Here is a 25,409-nt window from a genome sequence, read left to right as displayed (position 1 = left end):
AATATTTTTGAAATGACGTTGAGGGTTATAAATATGAAATAATAATGGCTATTTGTCTCAATGTGAAGAATATTATTCAGGCGATATCATAGACAACTATTGTACTAAGGGCCTTTTGAGAGAATCTTAGAGGTATGTCCACAGAAATTGCTAACCTACACGCTAACTGTGCTGTAACGCCGTCAGTCAAAACTCCTTTAGATTAGTCATTCCAATTAAATGTGAATAGAGTTTGTGTTGTAATTATGTCTACGCCTCTTGAAAAACCGCAAATTATAGCACACATACAAAAAAGTTTGAACTACACGATTTTTGATAGCAAATGGATTCCATGCAGTGCAAAGTTTGTATGCATGGGTAACTTCGCAAGAGGAACTGGGGTTATACAAATATATGAGATCCAACGTGGAGAGGTTCAGCTCCTGAAAGAGGTAAAATCTTTAAAAATCGCCTTTGTGGTAATGCACAAGAAATATCACTCAGACCCCATACTTCTGGAAAAGTCTTCCAGTGTCGTTACCATAGCAACGATAACCGACGCTGCAGTGTATGGGTCGGTTCAACTTGATTATTAAAAACACGGCCAAGGAAGCAAAGTGACAGAATTCGCATAATTACAATCCTCAGTAGCAAGAGATACTTTGAATACGCTGTCAGTGCGAGCTATAGTGCAGAATCATGCGGTACGTTATGATATGTTTTCAATACGAGCATATTTTTCCCTCCAGATTGAGAAAGCCAAGCCAATTAAATGTGGAACGTTTGGGGCTACATCTCTCCAGCAACGACATTTGGCTACAGGCGACTTCGATGGAAATCTTCATGTTTGGTAAATGATCCGATATTTTTTGTCTGAACCGCTACGTTTCCATGGGAGGTCACTACAAAAGCAGGAGAGCAAAGCACTAATGTGATCTGTTGTGGTGTGAACTGTGACTATGTAGGAACCTCGAAGCAGCAGAAGTGCCCGTATACTCCGTGAAGGCACACAAAGAGATTGTGAACAGCATCGACGGCGTTGGGGGATTGGGTATTGGCGAAGGCGCACCAGAAATTGTGACTGGGAGCAGAGATGGTAGTGTCAAAATCATAAACAAGCTTTAATCAAACCTGATTTGTTAAGATGTTTTTTGTTTGTTTGTGTTTGTTTTGGTTTGGTTTGGATCTTGTGTATGTATCTTTATTTTATTGCTTATTGTTGGGTTGCCATAGTATGTATCTTTATGTTCTTGCTTATTGCTGGGTTGCAATGTTCTGTACAGGGACAGTGAAGGTTTGGGACACGAGGCAGAAGGACACGCCTGTGGCAAACATGGAGCCAGTAGAGGGAGAGGCTAAGAGAGACTGCTGGACAGTTGCATTTGGTAAGTTTTTTGGGCCATATAGATCTATTTTGTCTGTGAAATTTTACAATGAACCGATCCTTACATGGTAAAGATATTAACTTTCAATTTGTAACTAGAAAAGGCTCCCCTTTCCTTCTAAATCATGTAGATAAGACTTTAAGTCCTATAAACGCTCCTTGTACATTATTCAGTGTTTACTTGTGTTATGTTTTGAAATAGTGAAATAGTGTATGTAGTTGTTGTTTTATGTTTGAATGTTCACACTTATGTGTGAACACACTTTGCATTTGTAACACCCATTGCCCTTCACACTCTTACAACAGTAATGTCGCAGTATGTACCAGTGTCTGTATATGGATCAACAGGGTGTATATAATGTAATGTAATATAATGAAAGTGCGTTTATGGTAATGTTCTCTTTAAATGTCTCATCGTTGCCTCTAAGGTAATGCCTTTAATGAACAAGACCGTTGTGTATGTGCTGGATACGATAACGGAGACATCAAGCTCTTCGACCTCCGCAATATGTCTGTACGATGGGAGAAAAACATAAAAAACGGAGTAAGATAGGCCAGGTTTTATTTGACTTTGATCATTCCACTGTTTTGACAGTTGTTTTTGGACAAACTGCTTATATGTCATTTAGATAGCTTCATAGCTTTTGGGTTTTGGGCTGATGGAGCAGTTTTCAGTTGTACTTACAATCTCCAAGAGCTATTTTTACACAGCGTTTATCAAATAAATATACTGACATTTTATGTATACATATATAAAATGGCTGTTCTGTTTCTTGGTCTGCTGGATTGACTGGGTTTGTTATTTTCATCGTCAACTGCAGGTGTGCTGTGTTGAATTTGACAGAAAAGATATCAACATGAATAAACTGGTTGCAACGTCTTTGGAAGGAAAATTCCACGTCTTTGACCTGAGGACTCTGCATCCCACAAAAGGCTTTGCCTCAGTTTCGGAAAAGGTATTTTAGACAATGAGCGATTTTGGCTGACATTAACGGAAAACGCGTCAAAACTTTATTTTGAATTCATCATCGACATAGAAAGTTTTCACAGCTTGAAGTATTTTTAATCTTGTTTACTTTACATGCCAGTGGCCATGAGGCTTTATGTGAAGCCGGAGGTGACATCGAGCCTTCAAATGGGAAATGGGAAATTTGCACTGGTCCCTTGTGAAAACACATTTTCCAAATTTGTGAAAATGCAGTCCATTAAACTAGCCCCCAGTTCTCTTCTGTGTTTATGGACGGATGGGAATCAAAACCAGTGCTCTTAAGTCATTTACTGAGCACACTCCAGTTGGCCTGGCAAGATGATTTATGACGTGTCCCTGAGGGTTGACGAAATCAAAAAGATCGCTGTACCTAGTTGGTCATTACTGGTATTCAGACTCCGTCTTAAAACTCTCCATAAATATGATTTTAGCAGGATGGGAAATGTAACACTAACTTTCATGTCTTTGAATTTTAGGCCCATAAATCAACAGTGTGGCAAGTCAGACATTTACCTCAAAATCGAGAGATATTCATGACCGCTGGTGGAGCAGGAAACTTACATCTATGGAAATAGTAAGTGACTTGTTTCTGTTCATGTGAAACTTGAATAAACCAGGAATTGTAATTTAAATTTAATGAGATGCTACGTTTATTTTATTTCTTAACCTGGCTGTGTTACAGTGAGTACCCAGCTCAGAGGTGCAAAAAGGATGCCGAGGGGGTGGACATGGGCGTGGCTGGGACTGTGAACCTGCTCCAGAACGTTACTCTGTCCTCTCAACCCATCGCCAGTTTAGACTGGAGTCCAGATAAACAGGGTCTGTGCGTGTGCACCGCGTTCGATCAGTCGGTGCGAGTACTCATCGTGACCAAGCTCAATAGAGTCTGAGTCAGTGAAGTGGCTTTGACTCTTTCCCCACATACATTTCCCTATCCCCAAAACACACATTCACGGACATGTTAGAGAGCATACTTGTACAAGCTGGTTAAGAGAAAAGTATGTATACTTTTGGAGAGTAATATAAGTCCTCATTCGTAGCTCTTTTTATTGATGTCTTTGTGCCTTTGTTTTTAATATGATACATAATATTAAACACACTAAAAGGTGAATGATGATGTATACATAACAGAGTAAATTAAATTTTTTCGTCAAAAATTCCCCTTCCTATCTCCCATTCTTTTCACAGTGTCTTTTAACAGTTATGGAGTGAGAGTAGAGACACACTCACACACTTGCAAAATAACCTCATAATTAACATAATTAATTAACAAAATTCAGCTGATATATATTCGTGAGAACTTTTTGCAACCCACACATGACAAGAATCCTAATCAAACATTTCATTCAAAATATGAATTTACAAGCCACAAAGTAACAGACTATATGTAAATGCTAAAAGCAAATATATTCAGTGAAGAATTCATATCCAGCACTTGAACTTGAAAAATTCTTGAAGATCCTTGTTTTCCACAGATTTATCATGGATTCCAGCATAAACACTTTTCAGCAGATCAGTCTTAAACTTCCCGTCCAGAATATCAATGTATTTTTCAAGGCAGCCTTCAAAAACCAAATACAGCAGTGTTAGAAATTACACTGAATTACACTGTTTTTTTTTTGTTCTCCTGAAAGTAATTACTTATTGACTAATTTGACAATGCTGACAATATGTGTAAAAGTCAAGAGGTTGATTGACTGCATTATGACTTTTTGGCAATTATAATGGTAAACAGGTCAGATTTGTGACAGCTTACCCAGTCCCATAACTTTGCCATGTGAAATCATGTTTGGACCCAGCTGTGGGTGATCATACTGCTCTTGCTTTATGAGGATTCGAACAATTTCTCCTGTTATGAAGGCGTCATCAAAAGTCTGTTCACTGACAGGTTTCATAGGGAATCTACAGTAAACATCCACAGCTGCTAGTGGATCTGTCTTCATCAGGAGATCAGCCAGCTCTATGTACGCATCATGGACCTGCAACACAGTCATGTCATGGAGCCTAAACCATAAAATCAATACTTATCTAAAATCTGTACGTTTAGTGTGGAATGGTTATTTTAACCTCTGGTGCCATGTCGATAACCTCCTGGTAAAGCTTGCAGGCCTGCTCATGACTGCTGCTGGAGCGAGAGAGAGCTCTGGCCAATCCCAGACGTGGAACATGGGACTTCAGGTTGAGCACAGCTGGAGTGGCAGACCCAGTGTCTAGTGCTACTCCCTCTGTTCCTTAGGAAAAAAAAATTGGCAGACTCTTGGTTGGCGTACTCATGATGACATGTTCTCCAACATATGCTTAAAGGTTTTTAACAACCACACTGAATGATCCTACACATTAAATCCAGCAAGGAAAGTGTGGGGTGAGCTGGAGAAAACCAGTTTCTAACCTGCTGAGTCCTCTGACTGAGGTTTAGGAGAGCCGCACTCCTGTTTGGACTTGCTGGGAGTCACTACGGTTTTGGAACTTGGTTTACCAGGAGTCTTAGCTGCTCTGTCAGACTTGGTTGTCATGGTCACTGCAGCACGTCCTCTGATTGGAGACAAAATACCTGGTTCAGATGCATAGAAGTATGCATGATATACCTGTCAAAATCATTCTCAATGGCTTGTCTCATGGTAGGTCAGTTGATGGACTCATTTAACTCAGACATCCAGACAAGGAAGAGAATCAATACAAGTACTGGGATAAAAGTCACTCAGTTATTTTCTCTTGGGTTTCGACAATATAATGTGATTCAACTAAAGAAGAGGGCGAAACTTCTCACAGTATAATGTTATTTGTGGAGATGATAACCTGGCTGTTGCCTGGGGTGCCTGTTTGGCAGCTGGAGCTGTCTTAGCCCCTCTGGAGGCAATAGGGGCAGATGTCTTAGCTTTAGCTGCAACACCACCTCTGGCTGGTGCCCTTCTGCCCCTTCCTGCTCCAGAGGCCTCGGATGGGCCTGGTGTCTCTAGTGATGTGCTGTTTGTCTGCTTGGACGTTTTCTCTGTCTCCCTAAGCAAACGATCCTGCCACCATTTCTGCTCTGAGGAAAAATAAAAATGAATAATCCACATTACATTACATTTACATTTATTCATTTAGCAGATGCTTTATTCCAAAGCCACCTCCGAGACAGGCAGAATACAAACCAAACGTGGCCATTAAGGAGCTGTGTGTTGCATAAGTGCCACCGCTAAGTTCAGTATTAAACCAGATACAAATGCAAGAAGGATCAAAGAAATGCGAAAGAATATACAGATACAACTTTATGTATCTGGGTCTTTGTGACAGATTATTTTGCTTTTCAGTTTCAAAGCAAAGTTGACAACCAGAAAATGCTCAGATCAAAACTTCAGTAATTCTCCAAAAACTAAGTACCATCAAAATCAATACCACCGTGGGTGGCTCATGCTTACTGGCTAGTGGCTCTGGGGTGTCTCCAGTCTGGGGCTTGCCTTCCAAATCAATGCTGGCCTGGAAACTGAGACATGCGTCCGTGAGGGCCAGTCGCCCCCTCTCTGACTCTGGGTCACTGTCATGCTGAGCCAACTGAGCCAAACCAAGGAGACACAGTGCTTGACTGCTACGAAGTGTAGTCACAACACCCATCTGACATACCTGGATTAACAAGAACGCCAGAGTGACCTCAACTTTTCCGCTGCAAATGTACTGAAGATCATTAATACAAACATACAATTACTGTAAAGCGATTGCTCTACAGTTTAAATTAAGTAATGGAATGTATTTGTTTGCATGATTTTCATAAGCAGAAAAACTCAAACTGGCATTATGCTTCTTGATATAACATTTTACTCAAGATGTAGTAACTATGAGAAAATCATTGCTCTTTGTATGGATGATTCAGAGACAGGAGGTAGATGTGTCTGTGGTGGACTAACATTCTCTTGCATGTCCAGGAGCTCCCTGCAGGGTGGGATTGACGTGAGTCTTATCAAACCCGTTAGGCCCTGGCACCTCTTGGCGATCCAGAGTTTTCTGTCACTGGCTGGCATCTGGATGAGAGTCTGGAGCAGGGCAAAGTGGGCATCCAAGAGCACCCACTGCAACTGCTGGGTCACCTCACCCTGACATACACACTTACTAATGCCCTGCATTGCTAGCAAGGCAACACTTACAGAATGAAAGACAAAGATTCTCAGAAAAGAAAGATATGGCTTTTTCACAGCACAATCACAATGCTAGGTATTCTGTAATCACTTTCAGTCGATTAACATGCAATGAAACAGGACTGACTTGTGATAGACTGATTCAGCACTCATTGATCCTTTTGAGGAAGTGCGTTTGGACAGCATAGTTCCAAGAGTGAGGCAGCCACGGAGAAACTGAGTGTTGACAGTGGACAGAGGATGTATCATACTCTGTAGCTCTCCTCTGTAGAAAACAAATCCCCATTGGTGAGGCTTGGATTAAGCAGGACCTGACCACAGCTGAGAATCTAAAGCTGGCACCCACACTTTGTGCATATACAGCCTACTGCAGCCACAAATGAATCTTGTTTAAATCTAGATCATGTTTAAAAAACAGGCTAACAGGAGATTTTGCCTCTTTATGAATATGCAAAAATAATTCACTAAGAACACTGTGTTCAGTAACTCCTCCTGAAAGCGCCAGTCACAGTTGCCATGTTTTAAAATTAGATTAATATTCAGTGCTAAGTGATTAAATGGCAAGCAAGTTGTTCATTATTATATTTACAAATGCATATCTCTGATTCATATAAAGAGTGACATATGGCCCTCTTCAAAGGGGGAAAGAAAATGAAAAAAGCTTGAATGGTGTCACATTAGAGTAATTGAACTGACTGATACAAAAGCCTTTTTCAGGTACCTCTCCTGATTCTGTGTGCTGCACTTCTGTACCATGACATACTCCAGTCCTTGTTGCAGGAATAAAGTTGCCTCTTGTTCTGTGGTGTCTGTGATGCATCCCTCTTGTTGTAGCAGAGCTAAGCCTGTGTAGAACCTTCCAGAGCAATATTCATATTAAAAAGAGGACCATGGGAGAGTCTTTGTATCTTAAATTGGTTCCACAATCTGCTGTAATCTGAAGACATGGCCACTTTTCTTAAGAGTGGCACACTCAAAAGAATGACATTAGTGCTAATCTAGATGTGAGCCTCGGGAATTAATGGAAAAATCAGTCAGAAAGACAGCAGCTTCTAATTTATGGCTCTTCAGAAACAAAACATACAAAACAGTGCAATCAGAGGGAGGCAATTAGGTAACCATATCAGCAACAGTGCACACAACCACTGGCTGTAATCTCAGTGTTCTTCTTCTAAACAGAAACAACATCAATCCAAACATACAGTAACCCACCACAGCGCCCATTCAGGAGTACTAACAGGTGTGCTGTACTGGATCCCAGACTCACCGCAGTGTTGGCTGGGAGGGCCTCAGGGCCAGGGCAGTCTGGAGGTGCTGTAGGGCCTCCCTCTGCTTCCCATGGAGCAGTAAGAGACGACCCACGTGCAAGTTATACTCCCAGTTGTCCTGACTCAGGGACCAGGCATCCAGATACTTAAGCATTGCTCTGTGAAGGCAGCTCTCCTCATCCGATACACCAGCTCTACCATCCTGAGACAGCAGACATTATCATCTGATACACCAGCTCTACCATCCTGAGACAGCGGACATTATCATCTGATACACCAGCTCTACCATCCTGAGACAGCGGACATTATCATCTGATATACCAGCTCTACCATCCTGAGACAGCAGACATTATCATCTGATACACCAGCTCTACCATCCTGAGACAGCAGACATTATCATCTGATACACCAGCTCTACCATCCTGAGACAGCAGACATTATCATCTGATACACCAGCTCTACCATCCTGAGACAGCGGACATTATCATCTGATATACCAGCTCTACCATCCTGAGACAGCAGACATTATCATCTGAATCTCAAACAGTCCTCCTCTAAACATGACATTTCTCCAACATACACATTTCTCTAGCATACATATTTTGTGGTGTGCTAAACTCAAATGATTAAATTCTAATTATGACCAGCCCATAATTAGGGGCTGGCCATAAAAACCCTTTGTCTTTCATCAAACATTGTACATAGACATGTTTACAGAAGCACCTTTCCAGACTTTTTTGACAGCCAAATGTAAAGCGTCTGGATGTAGTCAGCTTTGGCTGCCTGGCCCTGCTCTTTGAGCTGGTGAAACTCCATGTCGAGAGCTTTCAGCTGGTTCTCCATGGTGGGTGTTCCTGGGAACCCATGGAGCTTACAGATGGCTAAGATCTCGTCTTGCTTCCCAGCAGCCTTGGCCTGGCTGAAATCCTGATCATTACCCTCTACCTGAAAGACAAGAGGACAGTCTATTCACATGTTTACTTCCAAAAACAGAATCACACAGAACATCTATATATGTCTTTACTGCCTACTTACAAAGTTTAAACACATAGCATCCTGTACCTTCTTTCTGAGGCCATACATCTCAAAAGCATAGTGGTGCTCCTCTAGGGTTTGTCCCAGCAGAAAGTGTAGTCTGGGGTCTTGAGGTTTGAGTTTGATGGCTGAAGCCTGGTATATGGCTGCCTGTTCCAGACAGTGTAATGGAGACTGATCAGCCTCAAATTGCATCATGTCACCTAAACAGAGAGAGAGAGAGAGAGAGAGAGAGAGAGAGAGAGAAAGAGCAAGCACTCAGAGAACACAAATTTTGAAGGATGTTACAAATGGCAAGAGGAATCACAAAAAGTAATTCATGGATAGAGTCTGTGGGAACCAGCTTGCTAGGTCAATTGTTTTATGAATGGTTTATGAGTGGTTTGCTTTGACTCTAATGCAATCAGGCCATAGTGTCATGTGATGCTTCCTTAGTTGATCATTATCCAAAAACAGATTTTATGTCTCTAAAAGAAATCTCCATTTTCATTCAGTCATGTGGACTAAATCTAATTATGTCCTCTGAGAGTGTCCTCTGTCCTTAATGGGGAGAAAACAGTGACTTGAGTGCATAGCTAGCAGAAGATATTCTCAGTGTTTTAATTCTCTTCATCTATATATCAGTGTGAATCTCTAGTGCTGTGCTGGCCTGACTTTTGACTGTGTAGCTGTGAATAGTCTCATGCCTGGCCTGACTTTTGACTGTGTGGCTGTGAATAGTCTCATGCCTGGCCTGACTTTTGACTGTGTAACTGTGAATAGTCTCATGCCTGGCCTGACTTTTGACTGTGTAGCTGTGAATAGTCTCATGCCTGGCCTGACTTTTGACTGTGTAGCTGTGAATAGTCTCATACCTGGTTTGACTTTTGACTGTGTAGCTGTGAATAGTCTCATACCTGGTTTGACTTTTGACTGTGTAGCTGTGAATAGTCTCATGCCTGGCTTGAGAAGCAGCTGCCTGTAAAGTCTGAGCTGCTCTTCAGCCTGGACACAGAGAGAGTCAATACTGTCTTCTCCAACAGCAGTTTGTAACCTCTTCTCCCAGTTTCTTATCTGAAGAACAACATTGCAAAAGTCATTTTACAATAACAACATAAAAACTTCTTAATTAGCATTACTATTTACATTTTGTAATTAACGTAGAAAAGAGGAAAAGAAATTGAAAGAAATGCTTCTGAATACCTGGACAGTGTGCTTTGTTTCAATTTCCAGATTACTTGAAGATGCAAAATGTTCTTTATACCAACTTGTTTCCGTAACTTCCTATACAACATACATTTAAATATAAAATTGGATGCATCTCGACAGTGTGGGCAGGTTTTTGGTTCTAAATGATGTGGCAGTTAGGTCAGTATAACTAGATGGAGACACACACAATGTGCCCAAACACTTAAAAATACACAACAGAAATCTGAGTGAAAAGTTCTGAATATCTCATGCCAACCTTTGTGTCCAGTTCTGTTTTGGGTTTGTGAGGACATTCTTTTGCATGTGTTCCAATCTCTCTGAGTTTCAGCAGGTCTGCACACCCTTTAAAAGAGTGTTATCCACCATATTATCGCCAATGGAAAGTATTACAACACATACTATAATGGCTTTTGGGACAGTGGAAAAAAATGTAGTAAGAAAATCTCTGGATAAGTGTGATTTTTTTTTAAAAGAAATTAGGCATGATACCTTATGGCTGTTCCATCTTTATACTGTAATAACAAAACGATACTATATACCTATCTCCTATTTTTTCATTTGTTTCTAATATGTTGTGGGTACACTGTAATTCTTAGAGAGTATCTACAGCTATAATTGGGTGTGGCAACATAAACAGGCTTATCTTTGGAGCTAATTATAGGACCATATGGGATACAATGATATAATCTTTTATTTTCTTTCCTGTTATATTTTACATACCACCATGTGCAAAAAAACACTTGACAGAGGCATTGGACATCCTCTCATCCAGTTCACGCTCTGGAACTTTCCAGCCCTCCTGTAAAGGGCAGTCGTTCAAAGGGTTGACCTTTGACCGCCGAGTCAGTATTTCAACGTAAGGGGCAGAGAAGAGATGTTTTGGATCACTGCATAGAGATGATAACACACAGTTAAAATTCTCACTGTAAAGTATATGACCATGTGTAATAAAAGAGGTGGCGGTGTGATTACCCACCTGTGACACACAGACACTGGTCTGTACAGGGCAGTTAGTGACAGAGGACATTCATACTCAATCTGGGTCTTTTCATCAATGAATGTCACGGCAAGTGGAATCTGTTCCCGAGTTAGTGCTATGGAATACAGCTGCAGAGATAATAAACAGGTCAATCACATTACCATCTATTTGGGTTTAATAAAGTCTTTGCTCATTATCATAATTACTATTATTATCATTATTATTATTATTATTATTATTATTACTATTGTTATTATTATTATTGTTGTTGTTGCTGTTGTTGTTGTTTTCATTATTCTTATTATTATTTCAAAACAAGGAAATAGCCATATATATTCATTAATACCCAATGTAATTCATTAATTATGTATTTGAACTATTCATTTTTATATAATTTTGCATTATTGCTCTGAGTATTAAATGTAGTGTTTATCCTTCTAATATGTTCTTTCAGTCTTTATATTTAATGAAATCCCTTCATAATATTCACGGAATAAAATGTTAATTTGTTCTGGTCCAAATAAGGGGTTAAATCCCCTTCAGCTCAGTCCATTTTGGACATGAGCAGAAATTCAGCACTTAAGAAAAATGGGCCTAACATTAAAAATGGCGAAAAACATGAGCAGAAATGATTAATTTCATCGAAGGACCAGAACTGAAATTCAACTGGCCCAAGTTTCTTAAATAACAGTGTCCTACTTGAGAATTGGTGTTATCTGCTGATATAACGTTGATCTCGACCAGCGTGTCTCCGGAATTTAACAGGACGGACTCCGAACAGTTGGAGCCGTTCACTACAGCTTGCATTTTCTTATCTGGCAACTTTGCATGAACAACCACTGAGATGCAGTCAAAATTCACAGTGCCTAAGTACATAAAATTGACGAAATGTTAATCTCCTTATTTACATAATATCCACTCACACGTACATTAAAAAGACATCAGAATAGAAAACTGATAACTGTTTCTGTGGTTTTGAATAATCAATAAAAACCTACTTGAATACTCGTAAATATCTGGAGAAAATGCAGGATGAAGATGATAGTCTCCCTCTATTTCCAAGCCACTGAGTTTGGTGGCACTCGCGGACAGCTTAGTGGCCTCAATGCAGTAATTCTTTCCTGTGCCATCTTCAGCTATCACTTCGATGTCTATCCGATTCAGTCCGTCCAACAGCTTTATGGTCTTTGAACCATCACCAAAAAGCTATGTAGAAATGAAATTGTTTGTTTTCACACTAGATAGAGCTGTTAACAATAATATCCATGCATACAGTGGGTAGTCAATATGTACACTTACGATTTTATACGACGCCCCGCAATCACTCGTTAGTAGATCCAGTGTGAGTTTAGTGACACTGCTCGGGACAGTAACTGTGTAACTGGTAATATCAGGTTTAAATGGTGGACAAAGTTTAAAGCCAGACACGGAAAGCCTTTCTAAGTCACAGTTATCCATCTTGTTCAGATACTGTGGTATAAGTTAAGGAATTTGACAACAGTACAATACAGCAGCCTGTGTCTGTGTAACCATAGCAACAGGATTTCGTTTGAAAAACAGAGTGCTGACTTGATGGGGTAATTTGAGAGGCCATAATAACCATAGCTGTAAAATCAGTATATTAACAAAAAGTTACAACTTTTAATATTAGTGCACATGTGAATGTTGTTTTAAAATTGACATTGTGAAACCCACATAACTACAGATGCTATTTACGATTAATCCACTGACTTTTTATTTCACAAAAAGTGAACTTCCTACTAGAAACACTATCTTCATTACGACGCAAGTAGGCCAATGAAAGGTTATTTACCGCCACCTACTGGCCAAGAGTGTGTAGTGCAAATAATGCACTTTATATAATATATCTGTGTGTAAAGCGTATAATACGTAGTCTTTACCTGACTTAAATTATTCAAAATGAATGAATGAAGGAATGAATGAATGAATGAATGACCCCATCGAGTTCTAACTGCTTTGCTCGCACAGGCGCTGCAGTGTAATTTCAGCAACCTCCTGCATGCAGTGTTGGCATTCCCCTGTGTCATGCTCTCCTATAATGCACAACATATGGTTCGAGCTTGTATGCCCTACATGCAGTCAAGAGCTTCCGCAGCCCAGCTGTGACTTCCCCACCTCATTATACCGACATGCGGCCATATTTTATAATACGGTCTCCCACTCATTCACACTCCCCATCTTCCTGCCAGAGTTTCTTAACAGCAAATTTCAGCAACATCTTTGCCTAAAATTTTGTAAAAGGAAAGGCTCAATTGGCACCTGAGGGACTTTTTTGTAATGTATCTGTGCACTCATTTCTTTCGAAACCAGCATAAGGTTAGACACACAGAAGACGTGTTTAAACATATGGAGCATCTAGAAGGTTCCACACAGCATAAGGACATCCTGGCTGTGCTGAAACCCACTGATGTGGACGCTACACTAGTCAAGCCTGTACAATGGTATAAGAACAAGGCTAGTTAATCCAGCCTCACCCTCTTCACCCATTCCGGTGCCAACAACATGGCCAGTACATGAGATTATGAGACTAGGAACAGTAATTCTACAGTCAAGACAGCTAAATAGTTCAGTGCCTTCCACCTAACAGAAACACAAATGTCAGGAACTACACAATCTGCCCCGTGTGCCCACGTACTGGATCATTCAACCCGTCCTTATAAATACTTATCATGTGAGCAATTTAGAAGATGGTGCCTCTGTTATCATCATTTCTGTAAACAGAATTTCTCAGAGGAGACCACACAAATGTTACTCGCACTCTATTCTTTACAAAAAATCTAATGTTATTTTATTTAATTTTATTTTATTTAAATGTATTTTGGGGGGGGGCACAAATATTAGGGTAGTTGTCATTTGACAGTTTGAATGCTTTAGTTTGTAGGAAATGTGGAATAATCTACTCTTTCTTTCTTTCTTTCATCTACATGACAGGATTGGCAGATCTTTAAGGGGGTATTACATGAAGAACCATTTCTAACTTAGCTGTGCTTCAGTAAAACATCAAGACTGTCCAATAGGAGTGCCTTTTCATTTCAGTGATCTGGGGGGCATTCCAGGGGGTCATTCCAGAAAGTGGGTTTCGTGAAAACTCTGAGTTGGTTAACTCAGAGTAAGCAGTAAACCTCCTAATACAATTGTTTTGCTAGGAGAATAAAGCAATGGGGCTCTTCTATTAGGAGGTTTATTACTTACTCTAGGTTAACTAACTGAGTTTTCACTAAACCCACTTTCTGGAATACCCCTCTGGACAACTAATTGCTTCTTTACCCGAGCAACATCAGTATAGATTTTCTCTGAGTGTTCGAACAAAACAAAACAAAACAAAACAAAACAAAACAGCTTCACAGTAAAGTCGTCACGTTTCCCACCAAATCAGTGTGTGTGTGACTAGTTCATTTGCTGGGTGAGAAATTTTTGAATTAGTTCAGTAATGCTGTCACCCAGTTGTAAAACAAATTCATACAGTGAACGTCAGTGACGAGAAAACGCTACCACAAATGTTCCACTCACAAGGACAATTCGAAATGGAATAGGAGATGAAGAGATTTCCCCACCTCTTCTGTTACGTTTAGGATACTTTTTAAACATTGGTAACTTGAGTTGTGATTAGGGCATCTAAAAACATAATGGTTTGGAACGATTTGTTTAAAAAAATCCACTTTTTTCGCATCGTTAAAAGATCTCAATTTCACCACATTAACCAGAACAGACGTACTACACTGTATTATGCGATAGTGAATGCACAGAGGATTTTTATTTTGAAAGCGGGACTCTACGTGCCCGGAAATCACTTCGTTTAACAACGTGTTATTGCTGGCTTCGTATAAGTCAAGGTAGTTAAAGGTGAGCATCCACTTAAGACGTGTTATAAATAGGCCGCTTTTCCAAATATGATGTTTGCGTAAAATGTTCAGTAGTCATGTTTTGTTTTTATCTCATGTCTCCGTATAAATATTTGCTCTCTAGTTCGCAAACCGTGAGCTAACGTACGCTAGTTAGCTAGCTAGCTAGCTACGTTATATTTTGATAACACGTGGGGGGGGCTCTCTCTCTCTCTCTCTCTCTCTCTCTCTCTGTTTATTATAAACGACTTTGTTTCCAAAAGATGGCCAACGAAGATTCCATGGAGGACTATCCCACGGAGATCGATGAGTACCTGACTGGATTCGATTCTTCTGTTAACGATGTACAGAATGTGGTTCAACATCTATTAACAGTGTCCAAGAGCGACCTTCTCTTGAAGGTAAGCTGCGAAGGAAAAAGGAAATCCAGATTTGTTAGTCTGTACGTTACCTCAGACGCTTCCGAGGCTGTCATTTCAGAAGTTAAGCTATTAGATCCAGTTTAGTGAATTCAAGCCCACACACTAAAAACTGGAACACATAATTCATAGACAACATAGATATTGAAATAAAATGTAAGTTGATATTCTTCTTCTGTGCTTCACAAAACAATGTAGTCAGGCTTCAACTACGACTGAGAAAAATCTCATTTTGTTTTGCATTTCTAGGTCAAAATACAGTTGTGTCAGTTCTGTTTATAATAAAACTATCGTCTTTTTTTCTTTTGTATTAGTTAGATCCACTGGAGCAAGCCAAACTGGATCTGATGTCTGCCTATGCCCTAAACTCACTTTTCTGGAGTATGTATTATAATCAGTATTTCAGTTATATTATAATCAGTATTTATCTCTCAAATATTTCAGTATTGTTACTTATACATAAGAGTGAGTTTTGGGGTGTGCCTGCTTTGGTTTTTGACAGTGCATTTGATGTGTGTCTGCTTTGTTGTTTTTTTTTTTTTTTTTTTACAGTGTATTTAGTGACACAAGGAGTAAACCCGAAAGAGCATGGAATTAAACAGGAACTGGTGAGGAATTGTTTAAGTTTAAATTGAATGCTTTCTCCAGTAGAAACCAATATAGCTGTAACACAATATCCATTCACTGTGCTGTTTTTGTATGTTGTGTTTAAACAATGCCTTTTTAGTCATTTAAACTGACAGGTCATTCTAAAATTGTGTCATTTGACAGGAGCGAATCAGAACATACATGAACAGAGTGAAAGAGATCACTGAAAAGAAGAAGGCAGCACGGCTGGACAAGGAGGCAGCATCTCGCTTTCTGAGAAGTGCATTGTGGGAAGCTGATGAGGGCAAATCAAAAGCCAGTACGGAGCATTCACATCAGACCAAGCACAGGAAACTTAACTGATGCAGCTGGACTGAGAACTGCATGTTTTTCCATGGACTCTAAGGAAGAGGCCTCAATTGGGACTGAAGAGAGATGCAGACTTTCATTTCCTCGAGAATACAAACGGACTTGTGTATTTATAAGGAAGAAATTAAGTTCAATAAATGTTTTGGCTGTGAGATGCATCTTGACAGTCACTATGTCGGTTTCAACTCTTTGACAAATGATATGATTTAATTTGCTTTTTCATTTAATTTAATTTTTTTTTTTTTTTTAGGAAAATAAACTCATTTAAGGAATTCCAAAACACAATGAACAGATTGAACAGATATTTGATGTCAAAAATACAAAAATATGACAATTTCTTCATCATATCATACCATTTTCCACTTAGGACACAGGAATGAAAAATTAAATTTGTGAATAGGTATGAATATATGTGTGCACTTGAGTGCAATATTAGTGTTGAATATCTTGTACCTATAGGTGACTAACGACATTCCATTGTTGGTTAAAGTTGCGGTCTTTTTGAAAGCAGACATCCACTGGCTCTCACTGCTTCCCATGGATTTATGGAACGGTGGAGTCTTAGTTAACATTCACTCTCATGTCATGCAAACCCCTACAGTTTTTGATCACTGCTGTCAATCGTGTGTGTTTTTTCAGACTGTTTCATAGTTGACAGATTCTTGGATGTCTAAATTAAAACCAATGTCTGTGGTTAGTAAACCATGAATCTGCTGACTGTTCCTGAAATGACAGATCTGTATACAGCCAATAACAGATGCATGAACATTTTTCAGTTTGAAGTCGTCTCTTTTCAATGCTTTGCCTAATATGATCGACATTTGCTTAGCGGAACGTTTCCCACAAGTTATTGTTACTACTCAGATCAAAAAATGCATCTGTACATTTGCTTGAGAAAAGGCTCTATCAGCCCATAGCATGTGGGGAAAACATGGATCCTTGCCATGCAAAGTCCTTGAACTTTTTTTTTGTGTCCATGTGTGCTGAGAATGTTTGAATTACGTCACGAGCCAAGAGTTCAGAGAACAGCAGATTTGAACAAACAAACTTAAGTCAGAAGACTTACACACTGAAGCTTAATTCTAATTCCTTCTCTGTGTATTTATTTTTGCTGTTTGTTTGGAACGGTAAGAGGAACGACACTGATGTCATTTACAGTGATGGTGTTCAGGCATGTTGCCCAGAGTCCAGAAGCAGAGCGGCGAAAAGTTCACCTGTCAAAGTGCATTCGCTATGGATACCGTGTGTAACTTCACTGTGTAAAGACACTACGGTCTCTCCTCCTCGTAGCTACAAAGGGAAATCTAATGTGTTATTGATGCGATGGAATGGCACTTTAAGGGGGAAGGGAGGGGAGGCATGGGGGGGGGGGCGTGGGGGTGGTAGTCTGTGGGACTAATTAAAAGCTTTCTGGAAAGCAGATTCAAAGTGGCTATTGTTGGTAGTGCTTCAGGCTTTAATTAAAGATCTTCCCATTAAACGATGTGGTATGGGATAGCTTTTAGATGACGGAAGAGCTTAGGATGAAAAATTTCGAACAAAAGGAAATAATTTAAAATAAAAAAAAATAGGCTGGCCAAAGCATTTTATTATTTTTGTATTTCATTATTTATTTTAATTATTACAAACCTCCGTCTTTTTAAAGAAGTTCAAGACACTCAGATTTGAATCATCCTTTTGGTAGAACTATCATTTTCTCTTCCAGTTTAATGTGTTTGCAGTGGTGTATGAATTTTCCATAAAGAGCTGTGTAGCTATATTTCCAAGATGTACTTCATAGCATATCCTTGGCTGTGTTATGTAATACATGCTCTTGTAGTAATGACAGTAATGGTTCTGCTGTGCAGTTGACTCAGTGGATGATAGCAATGTAACTCTCCTGTTTTTTCTTTTCTTTCATGTATTTGATATTGTGTTCATAAACACTGCCAAGAGCAGTCCCTGTCCTGGGGTTAATGACAAAGTAAAGGCATTATTGTTTAGGGTCACCGTGTAAAGGTCATATTACATCCTTCATCTGTAGTTCTGTAGTAATGATGCTGTCCGTGACATTATACTAGCACCAAGTGCAATCTGAAGGAGTGTCAGAGCGGAGAGAAGTCTATAGCAAGAACCAATACCTTCACATGGCTTGTTGTCATATAAAGTTGTTCCATTTGAGAGAAGAGGAACAACTCACTTTTCTACAATTAGGATTCAAGAATTCCACACGTTCTGCAAGCCTGTATAAAATATTGCCCTGGCTTGCAAGCCGAAGCTCGGGGAGATAAACGATCAGAACTGGAATTATTTCAGACTCCATCAATTGTGGAGGAAACCCTTCAGGCCAAATGAAGACACTTTGGCATCCCCGGACAGATTCAAATCCTTCAGAGGAATTTTCTTCTTCTTCTTCTTTTTTTTTTGGGGGGGGGGGGGGGGGGGGTATTGCCTCAAAAATAATACTCTCACCTCTTACTCTGAATTCTGTTCATCAAATAACTTGTCTTTTGTTTTTAAATGGACTTGCTTTGTCTTCTAATCAGTTTTTAATTAGGACTGCAGGAGGGAGCACAGGACCGAAGGTACTCCTTCTGCTCAGGTCTGGGCCTGGGAACAGCCCCGTTTTGTGCATGTTTTGTACAAAAAATTGATGGGTTTTGGAGTTGTTTAGAGAGAGAGAGAGAGAGTGAGTCTGTGCCTGAAGCGGTCAGTGTTACCTTCCCCTTCCTCACTTCCTAATCAACATCCATGACCTCACTGGGAGTGCTGTTGCTTCTAAATAAATGTGGCAGGCAGGGAGCTCCGGGGCGCTCGTGCCGTGAGTGATGGAATACGCTCTGACCCAGCGGCTGTTTATACTAGCGCTCCAAACATTCTTCACTGTCGTTTGTGCCACCTTCCATTCACCTTGCTAGGCGCAGATGGACAGATTAATCAAGATAAGAGATTTTTATTTACTCTCAAAGGGGCCCGCGCGAAACAAATTGCACTTCTGAAAGTCAGACTGGAGTCAGCGGCAAGTCCGGTCCCTTCCGCTAAAGCCTGTCGACTCGACGTGTCTACGGCAAGGAGCTCTCTTTCACTCTCCCGCTCCTTCCCGGGGGGCTTTGCATTAGAAGGAAATTGCGCCATGCTGAAAACATGCACCAGTCGTTTGTGATCTGAGCCTCGTGCCTCTGCGTGCAGCGTGATGTAAACAGGGCTTCTATAATCTGAACAGTAAAAAAGTGTCTAATAAGAGCGGCATATTTTGGTCACACAGAAATGATGCAGTGTCCGTTTATTTTTTCGCACCCCTGTGGCCATATTTACTGCAGTCCTTTGAATGGCTGACAGATTCATGTCCTGTGATATGAGCCTGTTTTACAAGCACATTTTACATATTCAACATAAAGTAGAGGGGGCTAAGGACTGTAGATAATTTACTCAGAGCATAGTGAATCACAGCTAAACCCAGGGTTGACCATTTTTATTTTCTTTCCATTCTATTATTTTTGAATTTGTGCAAGCTTAATTTAAATCTACAATTCAAGGCATTTTTAAAAATAAAAATAAAAGCAGCATTGTCCCCCAGAAAATCTCAATAGGTACCAGACTGTGAAAGACTAAATCCCATCTCAAGTTTTTTTTTTCTTGTCTTCACACTGTGAGGTGCTTTCTAATGGATTTGATGCTCCCCATAATTTCTAAGACAGAGGTTTATTCACCAAGCACAGGGAGACTAGGCTCCAGCTGTTGGAACATATATTTCCCAAGGAATGTTTATGCCTCTCAGCTGAAAGCCATGCATTCTGAATTTTCCCCAAATGACAAATTACGGTCTTAAGGAGTGGGTGTGCACACACACACATGCACACGCACATATACACATACACACACACACAGAGTTATAAGGGCCCCCCTGAGAAGAATGAAGAGGCCGATGTGTGTGTGTTGTGGGTTTGTGAGCAGGACGAGTAGGATCAGAACCCGCTCTGTTATTTCCCCAGTAGTGAAGGACAGTTGGTGTTAAGCTCACAGCTGACCAAAGCTTTTATACTGTCATAACCCCTTTAACAGTTGTTTGCCTGCATAAAGCAGTGCTTTGCTGTAGAAGGGCACATTTGGAAATGGACCACAGCTGTAGCCACTGGTCACCACTGACTGAACTATACTTATGAGCATGTCTTTCAGAGCTGTGTTTGGTCAAATTATATGCTGTTTATGTGGAGCTCTGTGATAAGTGACAGATTAACCCAATAGCTGTGATTTTATTAAACAGATTCCCCACACATGTTACTATGATACTAATGGTAACCATTGCTTTTTTTTAACTGTTTTTTAGATGTCAAAAGTTGTAGGGAAAAAAAAAACAATGCTACACTTACATAGGTAAACCATGTTCATAAATTACAGTCATTAAAGGAGCATGACCTCCTCAGATATCGTCCTCTACCCACCTCCCCAGATGAAATAAACATTTTATAGTGAGTCTATACTCTCTCCCGTTCTCTTTCCTTTATATTGGGGTTTTACGGCTGATGTGGAATTCTCAGTCAAAATACTTTCACACCCCTCTAAAAGTGGCCCAGGGAACGGTAAAGATTAGCTCTCTTTTTCCCCCTCTTTTATGAAACTAAAGAGTAAGAAGAAAATACTACTTTTTGTTCTTGTTTTAAAATAGGCCTTCTTGAAAAGTTGTTCTACAGATTTTGGAGATATTTCCTCTAGAGAAAAAAGTTTGTTTGTGGGAATGTCTCTGAATGATTTCAAATCATTTTCGTATTACGTGTTTACAGAGATCTGGAGTGTTTAGTGGTCCAAGTGATACAGAGATTGCTTCACTGACATCTCGGAGTCTGAAAAGATTAGAGCAGCTCACTCAGAAACGACACCGTACCAAGCAAAACAAACTCTACTAATGTTAGTTCTTACAACTCACATCAACAGTAGGGGTTGTATATTTCTCTACTCTTGTTCCTCATGTGTGAGACAAAGTGGCAAAGCTTTTAATGATTAAATAAATAAGCGATAAGTAGACTGAGCCAACGCGGTGTTGCCTTTGTAGTTTTTACAAACAGCCACTAGGTGGCAATCAAAGACAGGTTTTGTTATGCATCGATCGGGTTGTCACTCTCCATGGAGTACGCGAGCGATTCCTTATTTTTAGGAAGGTTCTGACAACAATCACTGATATCACACAGCGAAAACCACAGCTGTGGTGGTAATAACAACAGAGGTCATTTTTGGAAGATCCTAGGCTGTTGTCCAGTGATTGATGAAACTGTATACCCTACCTTCGAAGTAGATGCGCACAGAATCGTATTCATTTTCACATTTGATATCAGATGTACACTTTCAGATTTACTGAAAAATGTAAATTATAAAACATATTTTGCGGTTGCGCGGTGTGAGTCGTGAGGACAGGAGGAGCGGGATATGTGATAGAACCCATGGATGAGGCCTGCAGGCTAGCGAGGAGAACCTAGTCATTATCTTTCACTGGGCACGGATGTTTATTAAGGGTGAGTGTGTTGCTCTGACTAGCAAAAGTGTTGAGATGTGATCCACCTCTGGCTATCGCCATAAATCTGACTAGACTTGTCTTTGTATAAAGGAATCTTCTGGTTATGGAGAACTCATAGTGTGAAAATCAATCAATCAATGAATCTGTCAATCAATCAATCAATCAAATAAGCAGACAAACAGACAAAAAACAAGGTAAAAGAAATTCAGTGTAAAGCGTAGTCAAAGTAGTGTCACGTAAATGTGTACTTCTACATACATTAGAAAACAAATGCTTAAGTGCTAGGATTGTTCCATGTTGTGAACAAGTTCACATACATTGCCACTTGAGGAAGCACTAAATTAACCGTCACTACATGGCTCCTAGTCAAATCAGATTGCAGATGCTCCTCTTCATCCACTCGGTGCTAATGGATAGCTAGCGACCTAGCTGGTTTGTTGACCTCAGCTTAAGACTTGTATTGCAAGGGAGCAAAAGCTGTAAAGTCTTGCTACAGCATTTTCAACAACTTTCACTGGGCTTTGACCTAGCTCGCACAAATCCAACCAAACTCAAGACGACTGCTACATTTAGGCTACCTTGCTCATGAGCGTTCTCGTGGCCGGACACGTTGCACTATTGGTATTAGCTCATGTGTTCTGGGTAAGGGCCGCGCTGACAGCTATTCTGATTCACTCTAGATGGTTTCCCATCAAAAAGAAAATATAGAAATAAATGAGATGCAAGTAAATATAATGTAAATAAATAAATAAAAACTAATAAGTTGCTAAGAGAACAAATAAATACATCTGTACCCATGTACATAAAGACACACACATATGTGAGTGTGTGTGTGTGTGTATACAGAAAAATCGAACTATATTTCTGAATGTATGTAGGCCTAGTGATCAATTGATTTTAGTTTTTGAGTCTTTCATATGCATTTAACATTTTATTTACATTTACATTTATTCATTTAGCAGACGCTTTTATCCAAAGCAACTTTCAAGACAGTTTTTATATCTTTTTATTTGTTCAGTTTTTTTTTTAATACTACGTGTGCTGCATATTAGATGGGTCAAATGTCGGAGAATCGCTGACATCAAACTACTTAAAGAGAACATCTTTCTCTTTATACGTTTCCGTCGTGATGAATGATGATTTTGTACCTCAGCGGAATGATGAATGGGGTGCATTTTTTGGAACTGTTCTCTTTGAGACAGCTGCTGTCTAGACTGTCATTCTGAAATCACTGCTCAGCCTAAGGGCCAAACCCGCGGAGGAACACTTGACAAGAAGATCGCCTCGAACAGGAAAGACGTAAGCGGATCTCCTTATCTTCAAACACTTGAAAGCGCACTATCCAAAATGGTGACTGAGTCATAACCCTTAAATCGCATCGCTCATGTGACGTGTCTGAATCGTTTCGATCTGAAGGTCTCTGTCGGTAAATTCTCATGATTTGGGGATCACAGCGTGCTGCAAGGAGCTGTGTTAAACTCCCTTAACTTACTGTAGGGCTGAGAGATTTTAAACTGATATTGTTTTAGATTTTAACTTGTAGATCGTCTAGAAGGAGCATCAATTCAACTATTTAAATGTGTTTTAAATCACTTAAAACCAAGTGATTGCGTCAGCCTGTATTGTACTTTTTTCCCCCCTCTGAGTATGCTGGGAGTGAGACATGAGATGACAGTTTGGTATTTGAGGGAGTAACTTCAATGAATTTTCAGCATTATTAAAAGATGACAGGTTTATGTTTTTTTTTTTTCTTTTTGTAGAAATAGAAACGTTTCTTTGGGCTATCCAGCCACCGTGTATTTTTTTATATTTCACCTTTGGACATACACTGTGAATGCTTGCATCATGGCATCATCTCTCTCCCCAACTCCAGCTTATGATTCTACAAAGATATTCAAAAGCTATCAAGGCAGAGCAGTAAGTAGGAGGAAATGCCACAGAGTATGTGAGAGGCCTTGGCATCTAATGACAGTCTGTAATATCCTATTATGCCTAATCGAAACGGAATGTGTCGTTAACTAATCGCGTGGTATTTTTCCCTGTTTGAAGAGCAGGCCTCAGGCCACCCCTTGGCCTGGTTCTTCAAAGAAGTCCATTATGCTTCAAGAGAGAGTAAATAGTGGAACACCCCCTCCCCACCTTAAAAAACGTCCCTGTAAAGTTTAAGGAAACATCATTTATCACTGTGCCAAGCGTCTGCAGGTGTGACCCCTTTTCTCACAGTCTAACTGACATAATGGAGGAGCATATTCTCTCTGACTGCCTCCAACCCCCTCCCCCCCCACCCCCCACTCCTGCCAGTTCACTTCCATCACGACCAGGCAGGAGATACTGCTCTCTACAGTTCTCTTTGGACATGCTCACCTGATATGGCGGACTGACCACTTCAGTGTGCTGCCACAGAACCCCTTACAGGTATACAGACTTTAAATTGCCCTCTTTGACCCCAGACCCCATGTTCTCTGTCCTCCCTCTGGGTGTGGCCATGCTGGTGGGAATCAATGTTACTGGACTCTAGGCAGGAGACTAAGTTGTAAGGACACATGCTGTAATTCTCCCCTGGAGTGCGGCGAGTTTTGGCGGCCGTGCTTGTTTTTTCTCATGTCCTTGCGTGTCAGCAGTGTGTGGCATGGAGTTAAATTTTGAAAGGCTTTGTGAACTGCAGGGGAGCAGTTGGGTAAACAGTGCTGAATGCCTGCCTGTGCACTGTCCCTGGGACGCAAGCCAAGGTGACAGGGACAAGGCAACAAGTACACACACACACACACACATACACACATACATACAAATGCAAACACACTCTCTCTCTGTCTCTCTCTCTCTCTCTCCCACACACACACACACACACAAACGCAAACACACACTCTATCTCTCTGTCTCTCGGTCACACACACACACACACACACACATACACACACTCACACAGAGAGCGAGAGACCATTGCACATGTTCCCAGGTTGTGTTTACATGAAAGTTCCAGCGCCCTGTGCAGTCCTCCTGTACTGAGACGTCAGGTCACGCTGCCATGAGCGTTTCTTTGACACCAAGGCCAAACTTCTCACTGCTAATATTGACATTTTGATAGTCAGAAAGGATATTGCAGGGATCTGTGGTTATGTAGAGGAGAAAGGCACTATTGTAAATGAAAGCAGAGTTTATGTGGAAGTGTGTTGTAAAGTAGAGTTTCAGCTCTGCTGAGAGATCACCGCAGTGATGTAATGCTTGTGTAATGATGTAACCATGAGTGTGCCACGACGAGAGAAAAAGACGTAACCAAAACAGATCATTAGTTCATATCACTGAGCGCAAACTTGTCTTTGGTTTTACTGTTAGCCAGGTCATTCATTAATCACTATCCAAATGTTGTCCTCTATTGATTAACAACTGTTGAAAGGCAGCTGTGCACTTTTGTGACTGGAATAGAATATTGATGGTAAATAGACTAGACTCACCTGAAACAACAGAAAGTGTGTTAGTTTCTCTCTTCTCTTCTAACCCGTTTACATCAGAGATGTTGGTCTAGACCTGAACCTTTCTCTTGACCTCTACCTGAGGAGAGGCCATGTACCCACCCTGTGTAAATGAGTGATTGACACTCACCTCTAACAACCAAACACACAGAGGCATTCAGCACAGTGTACCCTCTTATATAAAACCTGGAGCAAGAAGTAATCACTTTTATTGTTTTTTGCCCAGAACACACACTGGATTGATGTAAAACAGTCTTATTAGACTAGATTTACTTACGT

The 25,409-nt window shown here is 40.3% G+C and overlaps 2 protein-coding genes across 2 annotated transcripts; both read left to right on the top strand.

Moving 5' to 3' along the window:
- The first annotated feature begins 191 nt into the window (after positions 1–191).
- dnaaf10 (dynein axonemal assembly factor 10) lies at positions 192–3,352 on the top strand. The gene is made up of 8 exons (XM_030772681.1): positions 192–431; positions 729–829; positions 945–1,075; positions 1,263–1,364; positions 1,792–1,907; positions 2,185–2,319; positions 2,828–2,925; positions 3,034–3,352. The coding sequence occupies exons 1-8, from the start codon at positions 246–248 to the stop codon at positions 3,239–3,241; spliced, it is 1,077 nt and encodes a 358-aa protein (XP_030628541.1). The 5' UTR covers positions 192–245; the 3' UTR covers positions 3,242–3,352.
- Positions 3,353–14,753: 11,401 nt separating this feature from the next.
- On the top strand, positions 14,754–16,942 carry c1d (C1D nuclear receptor corepressor). The gene is made up of 5 exons (XM_030771742.1): positions 14,754–14,797; positions 15,060–15,197; positions 15,530–15,596; positions 15,768–15,823; positions 15,987–16,942. The coding sequence occupies exons 2-5, from the start codon at positions 15,060–15,062 to the stop codon at positions 16,164–16,166; spliced, it is 441 nt and encodes a 146-aa protein (XP_030627602.1). The 5' UTR covers positions 14,754–14,797; the 3' UTR covers positions 16,167–16,942.
- Positions 16,943–25,409: the final 8,467 nt, after the last annotated feature.

This window comes from Chanos chanos, chromosome 4 (assembly GCF_902362185.1).
Source record: "Chanos chanos chromosome 4, fChaCha1.1, whole genome shotgun sequence".
NCBI classification, from domain to species: Eukaryota; Metazoa; Chordata; class Actinopteri; order Gonorynchiformes; family Chanidae; genus Chanos; species Chanos chanos.
Note: the sequence above shows the minus strand (reverse complement) of the source record. Positions and strands in the feature narration are given on the sequence as shown.

Excerpts from the sequence above, each read along its gene's own strand:
- dnaaf10 (XM_030772681.1), top strand. The coding sequence starts at position 246 with ATGTCTACGCCTCTTGAAAAACCGCAAATTATAGCACACATACAAAAA. Across the intron at positions 432-728 it reads AGGTTCAGCTCCTGAAAGAG|ATTGAGAAAGCCAAGCCAAT; the intron begins GTAAAATCTTTA and ends TTTTCCCTCCAG. Across the intron at positions 2,926-3,033 it reads AACTTACATCTATGGAAATA|TGAGTACCCAGCTCAGAGGT; the intron begins GTAAGTGACTTG and ends GCTGTGTTACAG.
- c1d (XM_030771742.1), top strand. The coding sequence starts at position 15,060 with ATGGCCAACGAAGATTCCATGGAGGACTATCCCACGGAGATCGATGAG. Across the intron at positions 15,597-15,767 it reads CCTAAACTCACTTTTCTGGA|TGTATTTAGTGACACAAGGA; the intron begins GTATGTATTATA and ends TTTTTTTTACAG. Across the intron at positions 15,824-15,986 it reads ATGGAATTAAACAGGAACTG|GAGCGAATCAGAACATACAT; the intron begins GTGAGGAATTGT and ends GTCATTTGACAG.